The following is a 20,610-nucleotide window of genomic DNA, read 5'->3' as shown; positions in this document are numbered from 1 at the left end:
GTCTCTTTCTTAACACATTTCTTATATAGTCTTTGTTCAAATCATATATGAAACCAACATTTGTGGTCTGGAAGAACTTATCTTTTACTCTGTATGCAAAGTGATATTTTAGAGCTTCTGCATCATGGCCATTGAGAATAAGGACATCAGCGTAGATTTTGACATTTTCCTATCAATTTTGGAATTCTGGGAATGTGAGAATGTTTACTACAACAATATCAGGGATCACAAATTCTAGGTCTAGGAATTCCTTTGTCACCTCCTCTCTACATTTACTATGGTAGAAAATTGCATATACATAGCATCTTCTACCTTTGTTTCTCAAAATAGCATGGTATTGATACAAATTTTAGGTTTGTGCTAGATATTTGATACAAATTTTTGTTTCTCAAAGTTCATGTGTCTTGCTATTTGATGGTACATTTCTTCAACAAATCTTGTGTAAGTTTTTTATTTTGCTTAGCAAATCTATCAAAGAGAAGTGTGGTTCCTAAGCTAAAAAGCCTTAAAACAAGTATTAAAATATGTATAGTAAGAGTTAATGCATGCCATGGCCATTCTTGATTATATGAATTGCAGGACTGTATGCCTTCTTTGCAACCAAATCATTTGATGAAAACCAATGAAATAAATGTTCTAACTAGTAGTGAACTATAGAATCCATGTGTTATGAAGATGCATGCCATTAAGGCTCATGGCTATTTGAAAAGGAAACTACTAAAGGGCTCACCTGGATTAGTTAGATCATGGCCCTTTTCATACCAGCTAAGATTTTTGTAAGATAGAATGTATGTGTTTGAACTCCCAAAAGATTTTGGAGTATCATGTGTCTAGTTGTGAGATAGAGCTATTAGGTGACACTCTTGTTATGTTTATGGTTGAAAGATAGAACCATATCCATGATAGAATTTATGTTTGAGGCTATCATGCCCAAAATATTTTAGCAAATCATTTTTACAATTGCAAAATAGAGCCACTAGATGACACTTCAGTTATAATTGCACATATTGTTTCATCACACAATTGCACATTTTGTTTGGAGTATCATGCTTATAGTTTAGTTTCAATTGGAAACCTCATGCTTACCGCTAATTGTTAGCATTGACAAATATATATTATCTGGGATTGCTTTCACATTGGCATTCTATTTTTAAATAGATTTCTCATTTAGCGATATCAGATTTCCACAATTCATATCAATGAATTATTTTTTCTAGGTTTGATTATACAATGGTAATGTTTTAGATGGCACTATATGATCCAAAATATGACAGTGTGCATTTTGACTAATTTTTTTTTTTAAAGAGGGGTAAACGCTTTGACTTGGAGCTATGAACCAGTGAGGCCACAAACAGGGGATCTCATCCCCATGAGATTTGATCCTTGATGGCAAGGCTAACAACACAACAACTTAACCATCACAACATGCCACTATTGGCAAATGTGTGCATTTTGACTAATGGTAATATTAAAGTTTATCATTTTTAATAGGACTTGAACTAAGCATTGTATTTGATTTTTGTCACTGACAAATATATTCTCTAGGATTGCTTTGTCATAAGGCATTTTCTTGGAATCCCATTCTTATATAATATTGAAATATGACTATTATATAATATTGAAATATGACTGATAGTTTGGCTAATAGTATTTGATAGTTTGCCAATTTAATTAGTAGTTGAACTGACTATAGTGGTAGATGAAACCCTGCGAAACAACAATTCTAGATAGAAACTAGTAATGGAGTCAACTATGAAATAAGGATGCTAAGATGGCATGCATAGGCTACACATGATCTCATATAGGAATAGTTATATTATGGGTTGTTCCATAGTCATTAAGAGATCCAATTGCAAACTTCAGCTTTATGCACTAGAGTTCCAGAGATGGTTTCAAAGCATCATGTAGTGTGCCACAACAGAGAATTATTAAGGTATGAAGTATATCATGTTGTTGCTTACTCGAGTTTGTCTCTTGCGTTTCGATCCTAAACAGTTAGAAATTAGAAGTGATTTGATTATTCTACTCTTATTATATTATATAAGTCATCTGGAGTCTACACTATGTGACAATCTATTCAGTTTATAGCCACCAAATTTTAATTCAATTAACTATTTTAAGGGCCATATTTTTTAGTGCTCATGAAAATAAGAACCGTAGTATGTAATCTAGGTTATTGAATGGAGTCTGTAAAGATTAATTTTTAGATATTTCAATATAGACTGGGTCTCTCTGTTGAAGCATCTTGTCCACTAATTCATAGATATAATCCATGTATAAAAAGACACACTCCTTCACTATGACAACCAAAAAGAAACTAAAATTTGCCTCTCAAACAATCATGTGAAGAATATAAAGATTCGGTCTGGTTGGTTAATACAACAACCCAAGCTCTGTCTCAGTTTAGTGAAAAACTAGATGTTGCATATTGAACACGAAGACCTATTTAAAAGGTCATTCATATTTGCAAAAACCAATAAGGAGATAGCTACTTCAAGTGCAAAGTTTAATACCTATTGGTTTTTGCATTTGAATAATTAAATAAAAATAGGATCATTGTAGGTGTTGAATGCACTATGCACTATTCATGTATTATCTGATTTACCTGAATAAGAAATAATAGTGGAAAAAATAGTTTTCTATCAGAATATTGCAAGTTTTTTGTAATTTTCCCTCTGTTATGTGAAGTTTGGATGATCAAGATTTTTCAGTTTGCAGTTTTAAAAGGAAATATTATAGATATCTCTCAATTTTGTAAGTGTAAGATTTCTTGATTTTGGCATTGTAAGCAATTTCACCACTTTCAGTTCATCCTCATTCCCAATTCAAGAAATATTCCATGATTTCAACATTATTTAAGATTTTTTAATTTAGGTTTGGATCGTTAAAGATTTCAGTTCAATACTTTAGCTACCAACTTCTTATTGCAAATATCTCTTACCTATCAACCAATCTAATACATTCATAGATTCAAATTAGGCCCTCGATAGTGTATTGAAGCCACACTCTTGATTGTGTTAGTGGTAGCATCCATAGACTTCTCTGTCACCTACACCAATTCAATTGAAAATTTCAAATCAGAAATTACTGTGAAGGAAGGAACATTACAAGTATTAATAGAAGAGATGAAACAATGTGTGGATTGAATAAGTGAGGCCCAAGGTTCATTGAATGGAAATCAAAAGGAGGGGAACAAAACATTGGATTGGTGACAATGTGTTATTATTCTCAAAAAGAAAATCTAGGTTTGTTATTATTACAATATTATTCCCAAACTAATACATCATCAAGATCACACACCCAACACTTCAAACCAAGGTTGCATGAGGACAGGGTTACCTGGGCACTTGGTGTAGGAGCATCAAGAGATGCCATGAAGGCTTTGAATACATCAAGGAATAGAAGAAGTGATATTGGGTCTAGAGGACCTAACTATGAAATACTAAGGCCTATAGTGGCTATGGATTGTAATGAATTCAAGAATGTAATCAAATGTCCTAATGGTCCTGGTAAGGACCATAGGACCAAAAGTTTTCAAGTGGAACCTAAGATGCCAAATGGGATAAAATGGATGTAACAAGTCCTAAATAATGGAATGAGGTCAATTTTGATCATAGGTAAAGTGGTAGGAGTCTAGGGGTTTACATTTCAGAAGTTCACAAATTCGAAATTCAAATTCCTAACAGTTAGGCATTGGAGGGCGTAAACAAATCAGTTGATTTTCAAATTGTAATGATCAAAACCAACTAGAATTGACTAAGGAAGGTTGGAATAAGGTCTATAAATCCTCTAAAATGTGTTTGATGTAAGAGAGAGATAAAGATCTAAAGAGTTGCACAACAAATACAAAGTGAAGTCAATAATAAACAGTTTTCTTGAAAATTTAAGTTTGTCACATGATTTATTGATTCATTTGAGTAATCAAACATTTGGATGTGGTTGTAAATTAATTTGAGATTTTAATACTAACTTGAATGTTCTACTAACAAAGTTCCATTAGAATTTCCATTTTGCACTGCTGACAGATTCATTTCATGCTACTGCTTTTTCTGATTCAGAATGGTTTTGATGGTAACTAGGGCCATTATGTGAATCTTGTCTCTGTTTCACCTAGAATGGGCCATATATAACATAAATGAGATACTACTAACCTAATATATGCAAGAAGTGTGGTTTGACTAGTGTACACCAAGAGAATTGAGAATTAAAGCTAATGAATTTGAAGCCAACTGGCCTTAATAAGGGGTTTGTTTCATGTTGGAAGATGTTAGTACATGTTGAATGAATGGTGAAAAACCTAATAGGAGAGTAACCAGCCTTTTTTATTGATGTATACAAGCTTTTGCCACAAACATGCTAAGTCTTTGCAAAAAACTTGGTGAATTTTCAGGCATACTCTGTTAGTGAAACAAATAAGTATGCCTAGTGGTAGTCCCACCAAATAATAGGATTTGATAGCAACAAATCAACATGATATATTATTTGCAATAATAGTACTAAGGAGACTTAATATATATGTGAAAGAAGTTATCCGACAAACCACAAAATGGAAGATTAGCACTTTTCCAAAAATTCAGACTATTGGTAAAATTAAATCCTATTCATGTAAAAAAATTTGCACAAATAAATTTGTGGCAAATGCAAACGGTTGAGGAAGCATCTAGTTCAAGAGAACTCCAACCTTAGTAGCAATGATGGTGGATTGTCCCAACAATTTGAATATAGGCTGTAAAAAAATGTTTGGTATAAACAAGAGAACTACAATTGCTAAAAGTATCATAATAGATTGTTGTATGTAAATGCCAAGCATATTGAGTTGTCTCATTCCAAAAGCCTATCCACAAAATGTTCCTAGAGCAGTTCCTATTCCTAGCTAGCCTCCCGAGATTGGTAAAACCACAGACAATGAAATGTCTGATTACACTTAGTCTGTAGTCCTTAGGATAATAATCTTTAGCAACAATGATAACTATCTCTTACTCCAATCTCAAACGGTAAAAACTTAATAAATTGACCAAAATATGATACCCTTGTTGAATGATTTTCAAAAGGTAATGTTCATCTACCTAGAGCACACATAGATCACATCTAACATCTAATTCATATTTCCTTTTATATCTTACTGAAGAGCATATATTTCCTCGAGAAAAATATTGCGATACATTAATATGTTTCGATCTTTTAGTCATCTTCATTAGTTGATGCATTAATCACATTAGTCATTGCTATCAAGATTAGTCTCAAGGCATGTTGTTGATAGCACCTAAGCAACTTTCACCTTGTGACATCTCTTTGAGGCATTTTGCAAATAATTAAGATACTTTTTCTATAACTCCACATTTTGCAAACATCTAGGCCTTCTAGAAATTATAGGATCATTTTAGTTACATTTGAAAACATTAATCAATAATTTCCAGATATGCAAATATAAACATTAACTACAACGTGTCCAATTTATTTGCAGATATATTTTCATGTGAAGAAAGACCATGCTTGACAATATGAACCCAGAAAAAAATAATGAGACAATGGCTACATTGTGGTCTCAGTTTTGAAGAAAACTTGATAAATGTTATTGTCCTTGCAAAAAGTGCAAGGGCTTACAGAATCGAAGAGTTCCAATCACAATAGCCTAGAGTCATTGTAGGCAACAAGGTCACATTGAAGGAGGCCACGATTTTCATCCACTGTTGAATGTGGATTTCCTACTGGAGGAACATGGAGGTGTGAATATCCAAGCTGAGGATAACACTCCCATGGAAGAAGATGATAATGTGCCAGAGGACATGATTGAAGAAGATGGTATTGGGGCAGGTGATGAAGAGACTCACAATGATGGTACTAGCGAATCTAATAATGATGATGAAGATGGTCTTGATATACCTTTACTTAAGAAGGCACACGAGCTCTTATACGAAGGGTCCCAAACAACTCTACTCTCGGCTATACTGTTGTTGGTGAACTTAAAGGTTATGAATGGTATATCCAATGTAGCAATGTCACGTATGCTAAGGTATGCCATTTTTTGTCATCTTCAATGTTAGCATACAATTACTATTCATTATATTAACAATGCATATTTGTTGTTGTAGGTTGATAAGTGAGATTTTGTTACCACCATCAAACATTTTGCCTCATTCATATTGAGAATTATCTACCATTATGAATCAAATTGGAATGAAGTATCAAACAATACATGCGTGTCCCAATGATCACATTCCTTTATCATAAACAACATGAATTTGTAACAGAATGCCCTAATTGTCATATTAGTAGATATCAATTAGATCAAATAACAAAAAAGGTGTCTCACAAGGTTCTTTGGTACATTCCCATTATTCCACGTCTTCAATAATTATTCAAGTGTGCTAGCTTGGAACAATTTATAGATTATCATGCATGTAATAGAAGTCAAGATGACATTATGTGAATGCCTACTGATGTTTCTGCATTTAAAGAAATAGAAAAAATATGGTCACACTTTAAAGAAGAACTTCGTAATTTGAAGCTTTCATTGGCAGTGGACGGTGTCAATCCATATGGAGATATGAGATCCATTTACTCAGTGTGGCCTATTTTTGTTATTAACAATAACATTCCTCCTTGGATGTCCATAAAGAGGGAGCATATAATGTTGTCAATGATTGTGCTAGGTATTTTTTCATTTTATAGTTATCTAAATTAATTTATAAATCGTACATGAAAATGGTCATAATAACTATGTAATATTTATGTTTATTCAATTACTAGGTAAGTACCAAGTTAAAGATATGAACGTGTATATTGAGCCCCTAATTGACGAGTTGTTGAAGTTATGGAATGACGCCACTATCTATGACATCTCTAGACTGATAGAACACTGACAATTTCAATTCCATGCAATGCTTCTATGGACAATACATGATGCCCTTAGGCTACCTCATCTTTGCGGTATGTTATATTGTTAAGATCACATATTTTTAGTCTATTATAGTGCTTACACATTATTATCGTATGCTTAAGTTACACATGATAATTATACATGATCTTTTAGGTCTTCAGACAAAGGAAAAATTTGCATGTCTTGTTTGTGGTCTGAAGATGAAATCTTGTCATTCAAGAAGTTTAGGAAAGTAGGTGTTTGATGAGTTTAGGAACTTTCTCTACAATAATCATAAGTATCAAATTGCCGAAAAACATCTTTTCAATGGGAAAGAAGAGATATCATCAAGGCCACGAAGAATGACACTTCATCTATGGAAGATGGAATACAATCGACTAAATCGTTAAGGTAATGTCCAATTTGTCGTCCAAAATTTAAAATTTGTATTTTGATATTGTCATATATTTACTAATGTTGCAATTGATGCTCGTGAAGGTTATTGTCTTATTGTCCTAGAGGAATGAAAAGTTATCCTACTCAATCTAGTAGGTTATCGTATTACAAGGATTTCCCAATCGTGCATTTGTTTGATGCTATGCATATTGAAAAATGTTGGATGGAAGGCATGATAGAGAACAAATTGCCAAAATTTGTACTAACATTCATGAATCCAATCATGCACTAAAATATTTCATTGAATCAAATAGCAATGGAGACCACATAAATACAAGTGCCCTTCCTTGGTTATTAATGGAGAAATAAAGTGATCAAAGAAGTCATAAAAAAAGAAAAATTTTCAATAGGATTTGCTACAAGTATAAGCACTCTTCTATCAAAGAAAAGTGATTTTGGGCCAGGGTTGAAAACACATGATTGACATACCTTCGTCAAGGTAAGTCATGTTCTCTATTTACAATATATTTATAAAATTGAATGTAATACCTATTGCATTATTTAATAATATATTGAAATGATCATTTTTTAATGATTGCAGCATGTCTTACCTCTATCCCTTCCACACCAGTTTGACAATAGTATTAAACAAGTTATATATAATCTTGAAAAATACATGAGGTTAGAAGTGTTTTTTCTTATATTTGTAGCTTTTCTCTAAAATCTATTGTATAATTTTATTTGAAATCTCGTTTATGTGTTTTTACGTGTTGAATCTCTTTTAGGTGGTTATCATCTAAAGAAATTGATAAAAAAGATATAAAATATTGGAAGAGAGAAATTCCACAACTTATGTGTGAAATGAAAATGTGTTTACCTTCAACCTTTTTCAATGCTCAAGAACACTACCTCATACATCAAGTTGAGGAGATTTAATTGTGTGAACCTAGACAAACTAGGTCAATGTGGACGGTTGAGAGGCACTTGAAATTTACGAAGGGCTTGGTTCAACAAAGAGCATGTCCTAAGGGTTATATGGTAGAGGATATATGGTATACCAGATCATGGTGTACATTACTGAATATCTTCCAAAGTTTGCAGCAAATATCCATGTAGATCACATTCGGGATCCCAACTCTAATGACAAATTCGAAAGGGAGTACCTGATGGGGAAAGGTAGATTGAGGAGAGTGAGGCCTAATTATAAGTTATTTTTTTGTAGTTTAATAATTCTTATCCATCATCAATATATATATGTTGTTTTTGACTGGTGTAATTTTTTTTTTATAGTTGGTCGTGAGTGGGATGCACTACATTTGTATATTACAAACAATCTTGATTAGATGACGGTATGGATTGGACAGTCTAAAAAAAATGGTCACTCATTAACATGGGATGGTGTTGCATTGGTTGTTAAAGAAGCTCATCATAATGGAGATCCCAATGTTACGCCAATGGTACTTGATTTAGTATATGGCTTAAGAGATACAAATGTACGCATAAGATTACTAATCATGAGAAATAAGTTTAATATCAACTCACAAATCAATGCAAATAATCTTGGCATGTTTGAATAATTGCAGGTCAAACACCACAAAGCTATGTACTACCATGGCTATAAATTTTGCACAAAAAAATTAGACGAAATGAAGAAAACATGTGATTCTAGGATAAGTGTTGTCTTTGCGATCACCAATATTTCATCTAGAACTGGCATACATCCTCAACAATCTGAAAATTGATACTATGGCATTTTGGATGATGTACTTGAGTGCAACTTTATTTCATTCAAAATAGTTCTATTTATTTTCAAATGGTACAGGCTACAGCTGAATTGAAATGATCCTGATAGGACTATTATTGAACATGATAGTGGATTTACTATGATTAATACAAGGTCATTTGAGACAGTCGGAGATGAGCCGTATGTTCTTCCAAGCCAATGCGAGCAAGTGTTTTACTTTGGTGTTCCACACAAACTAGGTTGGTCAATTGTTGTTAGACATGACCCAAGAGGAAGGTTGGTAAAGTATAATGTGATGGAAGAAAAAGATATTGAAGAAGCACAAGACAAAGTAAATGATTATCAGTAATGACAGTTACCCAATGATAAAGAAGAAGAAGATGGTGATGATCTTGGTCATGCTGACGATAATGGTGATAATGGTGATGATGATGCTAATTATGATCATGATCATGGTGATGAAGATGGTGATGGTCATGGTGATGATGGTGATGAAGATGATGATGATGTCAATGAAGATGGTAGTGGTGACGACGATGATGGTGATGATGATGATGAAATGGATGAAGATCATGATGATCAATGAAATGTCCAGGTAGGATCAATGTCAACTATGATGGGGTCATGTATGACCAAATTTTTCTTTCCAAGCCATATGTGCAGATATAAACATTAAGTAGAACATGTCAAATATTTTTTTAGATATACACATTAGTTGCACAAATTTTTGGCTAACTTAAGACAAATGATTTACATATACAATCTACTTTATTATTATTATTTTTTGGTAAGTCTATTACTTTAATTTCGCTACTAATTTCTAAGACTTACTAATCTTTTTCACAGGGCGACATGGATGCACCATCTCACACACCTTCAACAGAGGTAAACATTAATTATTGTAATTTTTAATGTTAATATAGAAACAAATATCATATTATTATGTTCTTTTCTTTATGGCTTTGGAGTTATTTTAATGAAATTTTACTAATATTTGATGTCACAAATGATAGGAAAAAGTTAGAATGATAGCTAATCAAATGCGATCTGAAATACGGGCATCATTTTTAAATGACAACGCCCTTAGTGCTGAACCTATGTTCATGGCCCAGCAACTCAAACAAAGATACACTAATGAAATTGTTAATATTATCATTGAGGGTGACAAAAGCGAGGAGAAAGAGGCATTGAGAAAAGAATTGGACCATAGGGTCCAATCTTTGAAGGTGAGCAATAATTCGATTAAAGCAATAATAGAAGTTCAATAGATGTTAATATTTAATAGTATCTTATGGATCATGATATCTAATTTTATGTGTTCTTGTATAGAAATATGTGACAATTGTGACATCACATGGTGAACATGTTGAGGGTTGTAGGCACAACCTTTGTGTAAGTAACACTTTCTTTGTTTGTTTTCATCAACATTATAACACTTACCTTTTTTTTGTGGACACTTCTAGCTAGTATCCCATTTGATCTTTATCCATTGTAAATGTATTTGCTAACAATATTATATTCTTCAGCTCATGATGAAGTGCAGACGCCTCCTTCGGTTGGCGATCCAATATTGCCTTGTGCATTATCAGCAACAAGTACCATGCAAACATCATCGTCTATGCCCACTACAACTGGTAAAACCTTGTTTTGCTATATTTTGTAATGTGCTAATCATGCATTTTTTTGTTGGGTGGATTTTGTACTCATGTACTTATCATATGTACCAAAGGTACAAATATGGTGATTAGTACTCTGGTACATGTGACTGGTCCATTTCCTGGAGTAGTCTGTTTGATAAGTACTTTAGTTTGACCACCAACAAAGCATTCCTCATCATTGTCATTTTCAGCCTTATGCCCATATCACTATGTATAACTATAGATAAGAGCCTGGGGAAAATTGTATTTAAGACATTGGGATTTGCAAACCTGAGCTATTAAGCCTTGCATGCAAAACATACTTCTTTGGCTTTTCATTTGTATCTTTAATGGCAGCTTTTGTTTATGCATTAAAAATCCTATTAAACTTTTGTAAGGCTATAGATCATTGATGCTTTCCACTGCCTAATAGTATGGATATCAATACATATTAAATTACTTTCTTTCACATGCATGCTATTAGTCAAATCTATCTACTGGAAAAAAAACATACATACTAGAGTAGGTTCCTCCCAACAATATTAGTATTGGATGCTGACAAAAGAAACTACACTCAAAAATATTGAGATACAGTGAAATTCAACATAAGTTATGTGTTATTCCTGCACTCTAGTTACAAACTAGAGAGAATAGTGATGCTTAGAGGATGTTTCTCAGGAACCCAAGTACTCTAGATGCAATATAAATCAACTATTTCAATTGTTGAAAAGTCATATTAAATGAAACATTATATATGTTGTCTCCTATAGTGACATGCTTGAGGTATAAAACTCAAATTATGTGAAATAGTTTTTGGGGAAAATTGTATATTCTTTTTGAATCAACTTTTCCCTTCCTAATGATGGATGAACCTATGTCAATTCGACTTCGTATACTACAACTTCAAGCTAGATGTGGGTTGTCCTTATAATAGATCATTATAAGAACCCTTTTTCAAGGGGACTATTTATATAAATTGTGTGGAGAGTAATATTTTCCAAGAGCTGACTTTTCTCAATTCTCAAGGTTGTGATATCTTTCTCAAGACCCTACTTTCATCAATTCTCAAGATTTTGATAGTTATCAAGACCCAAGTCCCACATAGATTTCATCAATTTTAAAAGCACATGGTTCCAATAATATTCGACTCACCTATTTCTATCAATCTGTCTCCATAAAGACATTTCTAGAACACTCTCACTCCTAGTTTGTAGGTATTCATAGAGTCATATAAGAAAAGATAGGGTACAAGTTATAACGAATCCCACATATGCTTCTACATAGATGAGAAGCCTTGACATTACCCTTGCCTAATTCTCCTCATGTATGCTAGATTACATGCTAGCAAATCTTACACATTCTGAAAACAATAATTAAAATAGAGTAAAAATAAGTTGAGAATGAAGTTACATCTCATATCTAAATGTCGTATAGCATAAATTGTAGCAGAGAAGACAGTGTGATTAATTCAACCATTCTCCTTATTTATCCATTCCTCTCAGTCTAACAACTATAGTAAACAAGCTCAGTTCATAGATTATCTTATCAAAAACTTCTTACTATTTGTAATTTCCTCACATAATCATAGCTTAGACATCAGAGTGTAGAGGAAGTAAGAAAAATATAATTTAAGCATGGCATATGGTATTCTAGCATGGTCAATCAAGAATAGGCCTCTTCTTTTGGAAATTAAATCAATGAGTTAAAGTCCATTTTTAAAAGGAGGAAATGGGTAAGACAGGAGGGACTGGATAAAATAATAGAAAGAAAAGCATTCCAGCATCAACATCAGAGCATAGAAGAAGTCACTAATATGCATAGATTCTGAAACCAAAAAAGGTTTTTGAATAATATCAAAGTGTCAAAACCAACCTATTTGTCTAGTGTTTTGGCATGGACATTATAAGAGGTTAAACTCTCCTATTTTAAATCTAAATCTCTGACCTTAACTTGTTATGGTTCAATTACAACTTACTAAGGCTTGAAAATACTGACATTCAAAGGATAAAATCCTCTTTTAATGATATTCAGGTAGAAGAAATTGAAAAGAAGAATTAAGTCCTAGAAAGAAAAAACTCAATATTCCAAATTCCACTAGGAGATACAAAGCATAAAGCAAATTTGTTCACCCAATAAGTTTGTCTGAAGAAAGTTGAAGTTAAATTACAATTTTTTCTGACTTGGGGTTTCTTTGTCCCTGTGCAGGAGAAATGTGGACATGGAATCCCACCACAAAGCAAAGATGAGCGTGTTGTAGTCACGCCACAGACCTCATCTCTGCCACCCATTTTTGAACTGACTTTGGAAACAAAGTTATGACAAGGTCGTTATTCATACAATAATAAGAGATAATCTACAGAGCTATAAACAAAGATAATCTTCAAAGCACAAATTGAAGTCTAAAGATGTGAGATGTTCAAATATCAATTGTTTTTTAGTCTCCATTGTTTAAGAATTATTTTATATCAGTGTTTCAAATTATATCTATTATTTTAAGGTGAGCGCTAATGTTGATACAAAATGTATGATAAGTTTCAAATTTGTGAAAATGCAGTGATTTTTTACAAATTTCTTCTTGTTTTCTATCATAAATCATGTAGCAATTTTGTAATATTTTCTATTATAAGTCATACAGATTATAAAGAATTTCTACTAAAAGCTACCTTGATGTGCAACTCAATGTTGACCACTCTAATAGAACAATAAAACTCAGAGATGAGACATATTACATCATAAATAATCATAATTATGTATTAATATGAAAAAAGTTAGTTTGTAAAAACCACAAAGCAGTGATTTCTGAATCATTGCCACCATAAAAATGAATTTGCAAACAACATATTCATTGGATAGTCCATGTTCAGCCTACATCCATATTTAGTTGGTCTCGTAACTTCTACTCACCTAGATTGCTAATAAAACATAGACTTAAGCTAATTCATCAAGTTTCTATGATCTCCTCATAGATTAAATTATTCCACTATTGTAAGGACCATGTCATTCAATATTTTTTACTGGCAACAAATTACCAACTTTAAAATAATTATTTTTAGATCTTCAGACTAGGACTACATCATAAGTATAAATCAAATATTGTTCAAAGAGCAGTCCTGACACAACTTTCCAATAATGTACATAGAGGTGACTTCAACATTTCCTTCAATCTGTATTCCATCAACAAAGCATGTATCAAAAACTTTACAAAGTTCAAGTGGTATATGCACCAGTTTTACTTCTCAGTGCTTCATTTTTGTTTACAAAGGCATTTTGTTCGTAACAATCAGAATTTGTTGTATATGATGTGTATACAACTTCTAGGGCACTCAATTCCACTTTAAGGCTAATTCAATGTCAATAAAATAAAATATTTACTTCTGAGTATCTTTTTCTATTTACAAAGGCAGTTTGTTTGTAGCAATTAGACTTTATTGTATATGAAATGTTTTAGACAACTGCTAGGGATCTAGTTCCATTTTAAGGCTCATTGAATGTCAATAAAGATTTTTTTTTTTTTTGACTGCTTCATTTATGGTTACAAAGGGATTTGTTTGTAGCAATCAGACTTTGTTGAATATAAAATGTTCATATAACTTATAGGGCATTCAATTCCACTTTAAGGGTAATTGGATGTCAATGAAGTAAAATATTTTAAATCTTCAAACTCATCACGAGGAATGGTAGCAAAAGAATAGTATGATCTATAAATAAAAAGAAGATTAATGTCAAAAAATTTATGGAAGAAGAAGAAAGTGTAAAGTTAAAGGTGTAGAAAAACTAACAAATTGTACATGTCTATTTAAAAAAAATACAAATAGATGGGGTCAACTATTTTATGGGCCCTCTATATGTATATATATTTGGAACAACTTTTTAACTCTTCACTCTCTTAAAATTTCATTATAAATAAAAGAGAAACAAGATAATATATTTTTTTAAAGCTCACCCTTTGGAAATAGTAAAAGAGTGCAGTTGTCTTTCTAGGCGAAGTTTGTGTATAATTGTTTTTATACACAATCTTGGCTCAAAAAGACAACTGCATACTTCATGGATTGTGGAAATCTGCTAATTTCAATAGTAAAGCAATACAAATATATTAAGATTGATTTTTGCTAGAAGTTGTGAGTGATGTAATTCCTTCTATCTATTTTTATTTGGATCTATTATGTTTACACCAATTACTAAAACCTCAATTAAAATCCAATCTATAAGTAAAAAGAATATTAAAGTCTAAAGTTAAAGTTGTAGAAAACTAGAGTAACAAATTGCACGCACATATATAAACAAAAATGCAAATAATTGAGATCAATTATTTTATGAGCCCTTTGTATCACATGTTTGCAAGAAATTGTTGATTCTTATATCACATGATTTGTTAGTAGAAATGAAAGATAAGCAAAGATACTTTTTAAGGTAACCCATTGGAAATAGTCAAGGAATACAAACACATTAGGATTGATTTTCACTATATGCTTAATTGGGAGACAATAGAGTGAAAATAATATAGTGATCTTGGAAAGTTTCTTATTTATTCCAAAACAAGTACAAGAAATACAAGCTCTTGGATTTGAAAGCCAAAAAAATCCTTTTTAGTTTGGTGGTCATAGTATTGCCCTGTATGACTATGAAGAGTGGGGAATTAACAAGTCTAATCGTAAATGAAGATAATTAGAAAGAATCCAAAAGCATCTAATCACAAGAAAATTCTAAGACAAAACCACGACCCCTTAGAAAATTATTTTGGCTAAAGCATACAACATATCAATGGAGGCAATGATGGTAACTCAGTTGTTAAATTATTCAAAGAAGGCTGAAACATGTATAACCATCACTAACTCAAAATAATTGTTGGAGAGGAATTAGGTCAAAGGAAGAAAACATGAATGAATCAAGACAACAAATATTTAAGTGCACATCAATTAGGATGAGTGTCCTAACAACAATGAAGAAATGAAAAACACAATCTAAAAAGTTCAAGATTGTCATGTGAGTGAACTAGGTTGGATGAAGAAAGGTTACCATGCCAAAGAGTTTAACCGAATTTAGGAAAATGGTGAAAATAAATATTTAGGAGCATCTATCAAGTGAAAAGTAAGATTTAACTTTATTATATTTCTATAGTCTATACTGATAATTGTACTTTCTATTTTGAATTTAATTGTTCTCTCTTATCTTTATGATGGTTCATAGAATGTGACCTAGAATATTGTTACAAAAGTACTTACATAGTTTAATCCAATAACAATTTTAATTAAAAAAAGAGATTGTTGATTGAAAATTAAGCATAAAATTGAAAAATAGACTAAACCTAAGAAATAAAAAAAAATATATAATGACTAATAATTATCATGAACTGAAATTATATTAGTGCATTACCTCCATGAATATCAGCAAATGTTGATGATAACCCCCCTTCAAATTGTTTGAACAAACGATTGTTATCAATTTGGTCGGAATCAAACTCGAACACCGAATCGAACAATGTGCAAGTCGACAACTTACTGTGGCCTCTGAATTCATTGTTGGGATGGGTAAACGAAGTCTCTGGTTTGGGTACTCCGCTGAACGAAATGAATGAATGCATGTAAACTGAAAGATTTGTATGATCTTTAACAAGTAGATTGAACAATAATGCACATTTGCAGAGGCTCAATTATAATCATACAATGCCAACGCGATCCACCGTCAATTTCAATCTCAGTCTCAGAGCATTATGCAGAGCAAGTCGATTGAAAGAAGCCGTAAACCTTCTCCTTACTGCACACAATTCTCTTGTAGAATCGAGTACATATCTTCTCTTATTGCAGACCTGCATTTCCAAGAAAGCCCTTACAGAGGGTAAGAAAATACACTCACACATCAATGGTAGGGTATTTGAGTTTGACTCACATAAACGTTTAAACAACAACCTTATCCATATGTATGATAAGTGTGGAAGTTTAGTTGCTGCACGCGATGTGTTTGACAAAATAACTGAACGAGATGTCGTCTCCTGGAATATCATAATTGCAGCTTACAAAAGATATAGGTATCCTCGAGAGGCATTGGCACTGTTCCATCAAATGGAAGGAGCAGGTGTCCAACCTGATCAGTTCACCTTTGCCACCATACTTCCAGCATGTGCCCAAATAAGAGCTCTGGAACATGGTATAGATATCCATCAACGCATAATGCAAAGGGGAATCATTTCAGATGACGTAGTTGCAAATGCCTTGGTAGACATGTATGCAAAATGTGGGAGCATACAGCAGGCGCGTGAAGTGTTTGACACAATGCCTCAAAGAAATGTAGTCTCATGGAATGCAATGATTGCAGGATATGTGCAAAACGGGTTTCTCGACGAGGCTGCAGAGCTTTTTGAAGAAATGTTTGATAAAAATGTGGTCTCGTGGACAGCGATGGTTGCAGGATATTCACAGAATGGGTTTGCTGAAAAGGCCTTGGAAACTTTTAAGCAAATGCAATTGGCAGGTGTAAAGTCAGATGCCACAACACTAACTAGCATTCTTCCAGCGTGTGCCCAAGTGAGAGCTTTAGAACTGGGTGTAGACATCCACAAAAGGATAATCGAAGATGGATTTTTGTCTGATTTTGTAGTTTCAAGTGCACTTGTAGACATGTATGTAAAATGTGGAAGCATCAACAAGGCTCATGTACTATTTGAAAAAATGTCTGAAGCAGATGTGGTTTCATGGACGGCAATTATTGCAGGATATGCTCAAAATGGATTTTCTGACAAGGCTTTGCAAACTTTTAAACAAATGCAGTCGTCAGGTGTAAAGCCAGACTCCACAACCTTTGCTAGTGTTCTCCCAGTCTGTGCCAAAATGGGATTTTTAGAACAAGGTATAGACATCCATCAAAGAGTTACTGAAAGTGGATTTTCGTCAAATGTTATAGTTGCAAGTGCCCTGGTAGATATGTATGCAAAATGTGGATGCATACACAAGGCACATGAACTGTTCAACAAAACGACGCAAAGAGACGTGGTCGCATGGACTGCAATGATTGCAGGCTATGTACAAAATGGGTTTGTTGAAAATGCTGTGCAAGTTTTTAGGCAAATGCAATTGGCAGGTGTGAAGCCGAACGCCACAACCTTTGCCAGCATCCTCCCAGCTTGCGCCAAGATGGGAGCTTTGGGACTGGGCATGGACATACATCAAAGAATAATTGAAAGCAGATTATCATCAGATTCTGATTCTGTAATTACAAGTGCCTTGGTAGACATGTATGCAAAATGTGGAAGCATACAAAAGGCACGTGAACTTTTTGACAAAATGCCTCAAAAGGACGTGATCACATGGAATTCTATGCTTGCAGGATATGCACAAAATGGGTTTTGCAAGGATGCTTTCAACCTTTTTGAACAAATGAAACACTCTGGAACACACCCTGACTCTGTAAGCTTCGCTTGTATTTTTTTAGCGTGCAGCCATGCAGGATTAGTGGATGAGGGCTTAAAATACTTCAGCGACATGAGGAACCCTTTTTGTGTTACGTCTACAATTTACCATTATTCATCCATGGTTGACCTTCTTGGCCGTGCTGGATATCTTGAGGAATCTCTAAATTTTATCATCAAAATGCCAGTTAAACCTGTGGGGTTTGTGTGGATGTCTTTGCTCAGTGCTTGCAGGGTGCATAAGAATTTACAGTTAGGAGTATCAACCGCAAATCTTCTTTTGGATATGGATTCTGAAAACACGTCAACTTATGTTCTTCTCTCAAACATATATGCAGAAGTGGGCAGGTGGGGTGAGGCTCAAAAGGTTAGGAGATTGATGAAAGATAGAGGAATTAACAAGACACCTGGATGTAGTTGGATTGAAGACCATAAAACAGTACATGTTTTTTGTGTTGGAGATAGATCACATCCATAGACATGGGAGATATGCACAGAGTGGAAACAACCCGCCTCCCATGCCCCTGGAACAACCATTAGAGTCTGTAATGCTTATTTCATTTCTCTGCTCTATAATTTTCATTCTGATGTGGAGCATGATCTGAAAATTAACACTAAAAAGTCTGCAAACGGTTTAATCCAGAAATCTGATACAAATCTTCATGGACTGTAGAGACTACATGACTGCGACCATTACAGTTCTTAAAAACCTTTAGTCTCTGTAGATTGCCACACAGCCACACAATTCATCTTCAAGGTTATTTCAAGACAAATTGTTGGGAGAAATGCGAACAGGTTCCATCATTTTAAACAAGGATGATGTTCTTCTGGATATTTTTGGTGACTCTGAGTGAAACTATGATAGATAGATAGATAAAAGATAGATAAAATTTTAACGTCCACGAGGCTAAAAATAGCCTATGGGGCAGCAAGACAACTCAAGCAGACTTAAGTAGCGCTGTTCGCCTCTTGTGTAGACTAATGATGAGCCCCCCCAATTGCTCAATGTACTCTTCGTTGAACAGGTTATGCCAAGAACTGTCACATATAGTATCCGCAAACTTATCCCTGCTATCCTTGTAGGCCTCACATTCTAGAATAAAGTGCTGTTCAGTTTCCACTTTCCCAGAATTGCAAAATCTGCAAATTCTCTCTTCCCAAGCCTCCTTTGGCCTCTTCCAACGCCCGGTCTCACAACGAAGTTGGTGAGAGTTGGTTCTCAGCTGAGCAATAAGAATTTTAGCTCTCCAAGAAATGTTGGCTCCTATGTACACTTTTTCGAGTTGATCACAAATGGGGTTGAACTCATTTATATAATATAGTTTCTTCCTCCCAATCTCGCTTCTTCAATTTCTCTTGTAGAATTTCTCCATAACAAAGACCTTTATTTCTTTATTATTTGTGGGGCACATATTGAAATGAATACTCCATTTACTCATCCACTTGATGTAAAGAGGTAGGTATGCACTATAACAAAGTGCATCTTGTTGGACCTGCTGTTATAACAACCAATTTTTCTTTCCCAGTATTTGAAAACGTGGTTTGATTAGTATTTGCAGATCTAGACTGTGATTTGACATAAAAAATTAGATGAGTAATATGGAATGTGCATAAGCATCTTTGGTAACAGCCCATTTTATGTTATCATAAAGGTGTCTTGACATTCAATTTTTCAGGATCGGTATACATGTCTGGTTTGAAAAGTTGGAGGTGTCTCAATGAATAGAGGGGAGGAATGATGATAGAAGGTAAGAGAAAGATGCTCAGCCAACAGGAAATGTGAGAGAGGGGTTTCCACTCAATCCATGGCCGGCAGATGAAAGCTAGAGTATCTCTTGACAGTTGTTTGCTCCAAACTCGGTCCTTCTGTGGGCTATTTGTGCTTTGATTAGTTTTGTTCTCTTGTGCCTACGTTGGGTTTGCCATTTTGGATTCATTAACGCCATACCAGATTATGTATGCCAATTTGCTTGCATGAAGTTCTCCCAACTACAGAACCTGGTAATCTTAACAAACCTTTGGTACAGATTTTAGTGCAAAATTTTATTATTAGTTCCTGCCAAAGGCAGGATACTAATGGTACTCATTTGATACAATTTTTGCTTTTTTGACCAAGTCAATGAACCAACGAAATTAAAGTATTGAATTTTGCTGGACCAAAACATAATAATTTATTATTAATATTAAGTTTTAATAATTTTAAAATATGATTTTTCTGATTTCTTATTGGTTTGAGCAGGCCGAAAATTTATTTCTTTGAGAAAATAAACAAAATATATAAAGGAAGCTTCATTAATGAATTTTAGAAGCTTGCCTGAAAGTTCTAGTGATTCTGGCTATTTCATCATGACCACCATGAATCTCACTAACATTCCTATGTGGGTTATGTAATACCCCAAAATTGGCTCATTGCCATTATACCAATTCTGGTTTATTTCTGATAATTTCTAAGTCCTATTCTTAATAGGCAATTCTCATTTTGCTATTCGCTACTTGACTTAATTGTCAGATGCAGAAAAGCCTAATCTGCATTCATCATATTTCTTATTTAATTCTTATAGTACGTACTCAT

At 33.6% G+C, this 20,610-nt stretch overlaps 1 protein-coding gene across 1 annotated transcript in view; it reads left to right on the top strand.

Moving 5' to 3' along the window:
- The window catches only part of LOC149539420 (uncharacterized), a 57,479-nt gene extending 38,768 nt beyond the window's left edge, over positions 1 to 18,711 (top strand). Inside the window, 1 exon segment of the mRNA XM_089802575.1 lies at positions 16,240 to 18,711. Coding sequence (XP_089658701.1) covers positions 16,240 to 18,711 — 2,472 coding nt within the window.
- Positions 18,712 to 20,610: the final 1,899 nt, after the last annotated feature.

Source organism: Cupressus sempervirens, chromosome 9 (assembly GCF_028749045.1).
Source record: "Cupressus sempervirens isolate cs-2001-9-10 chromosome 9, ASM2874904v1, whole genome shotgun sequence".
NCBI classification, from domain to species: Eukaryota; Viridiplantae; Streptophyta; class Pinopsida; order Cupressales; family Cupressaceae; genus Cupressus; species Cupressus sempervirens.
This window is presented reverse-complemented; position numbering and strand designations above follow the sequence as displayed.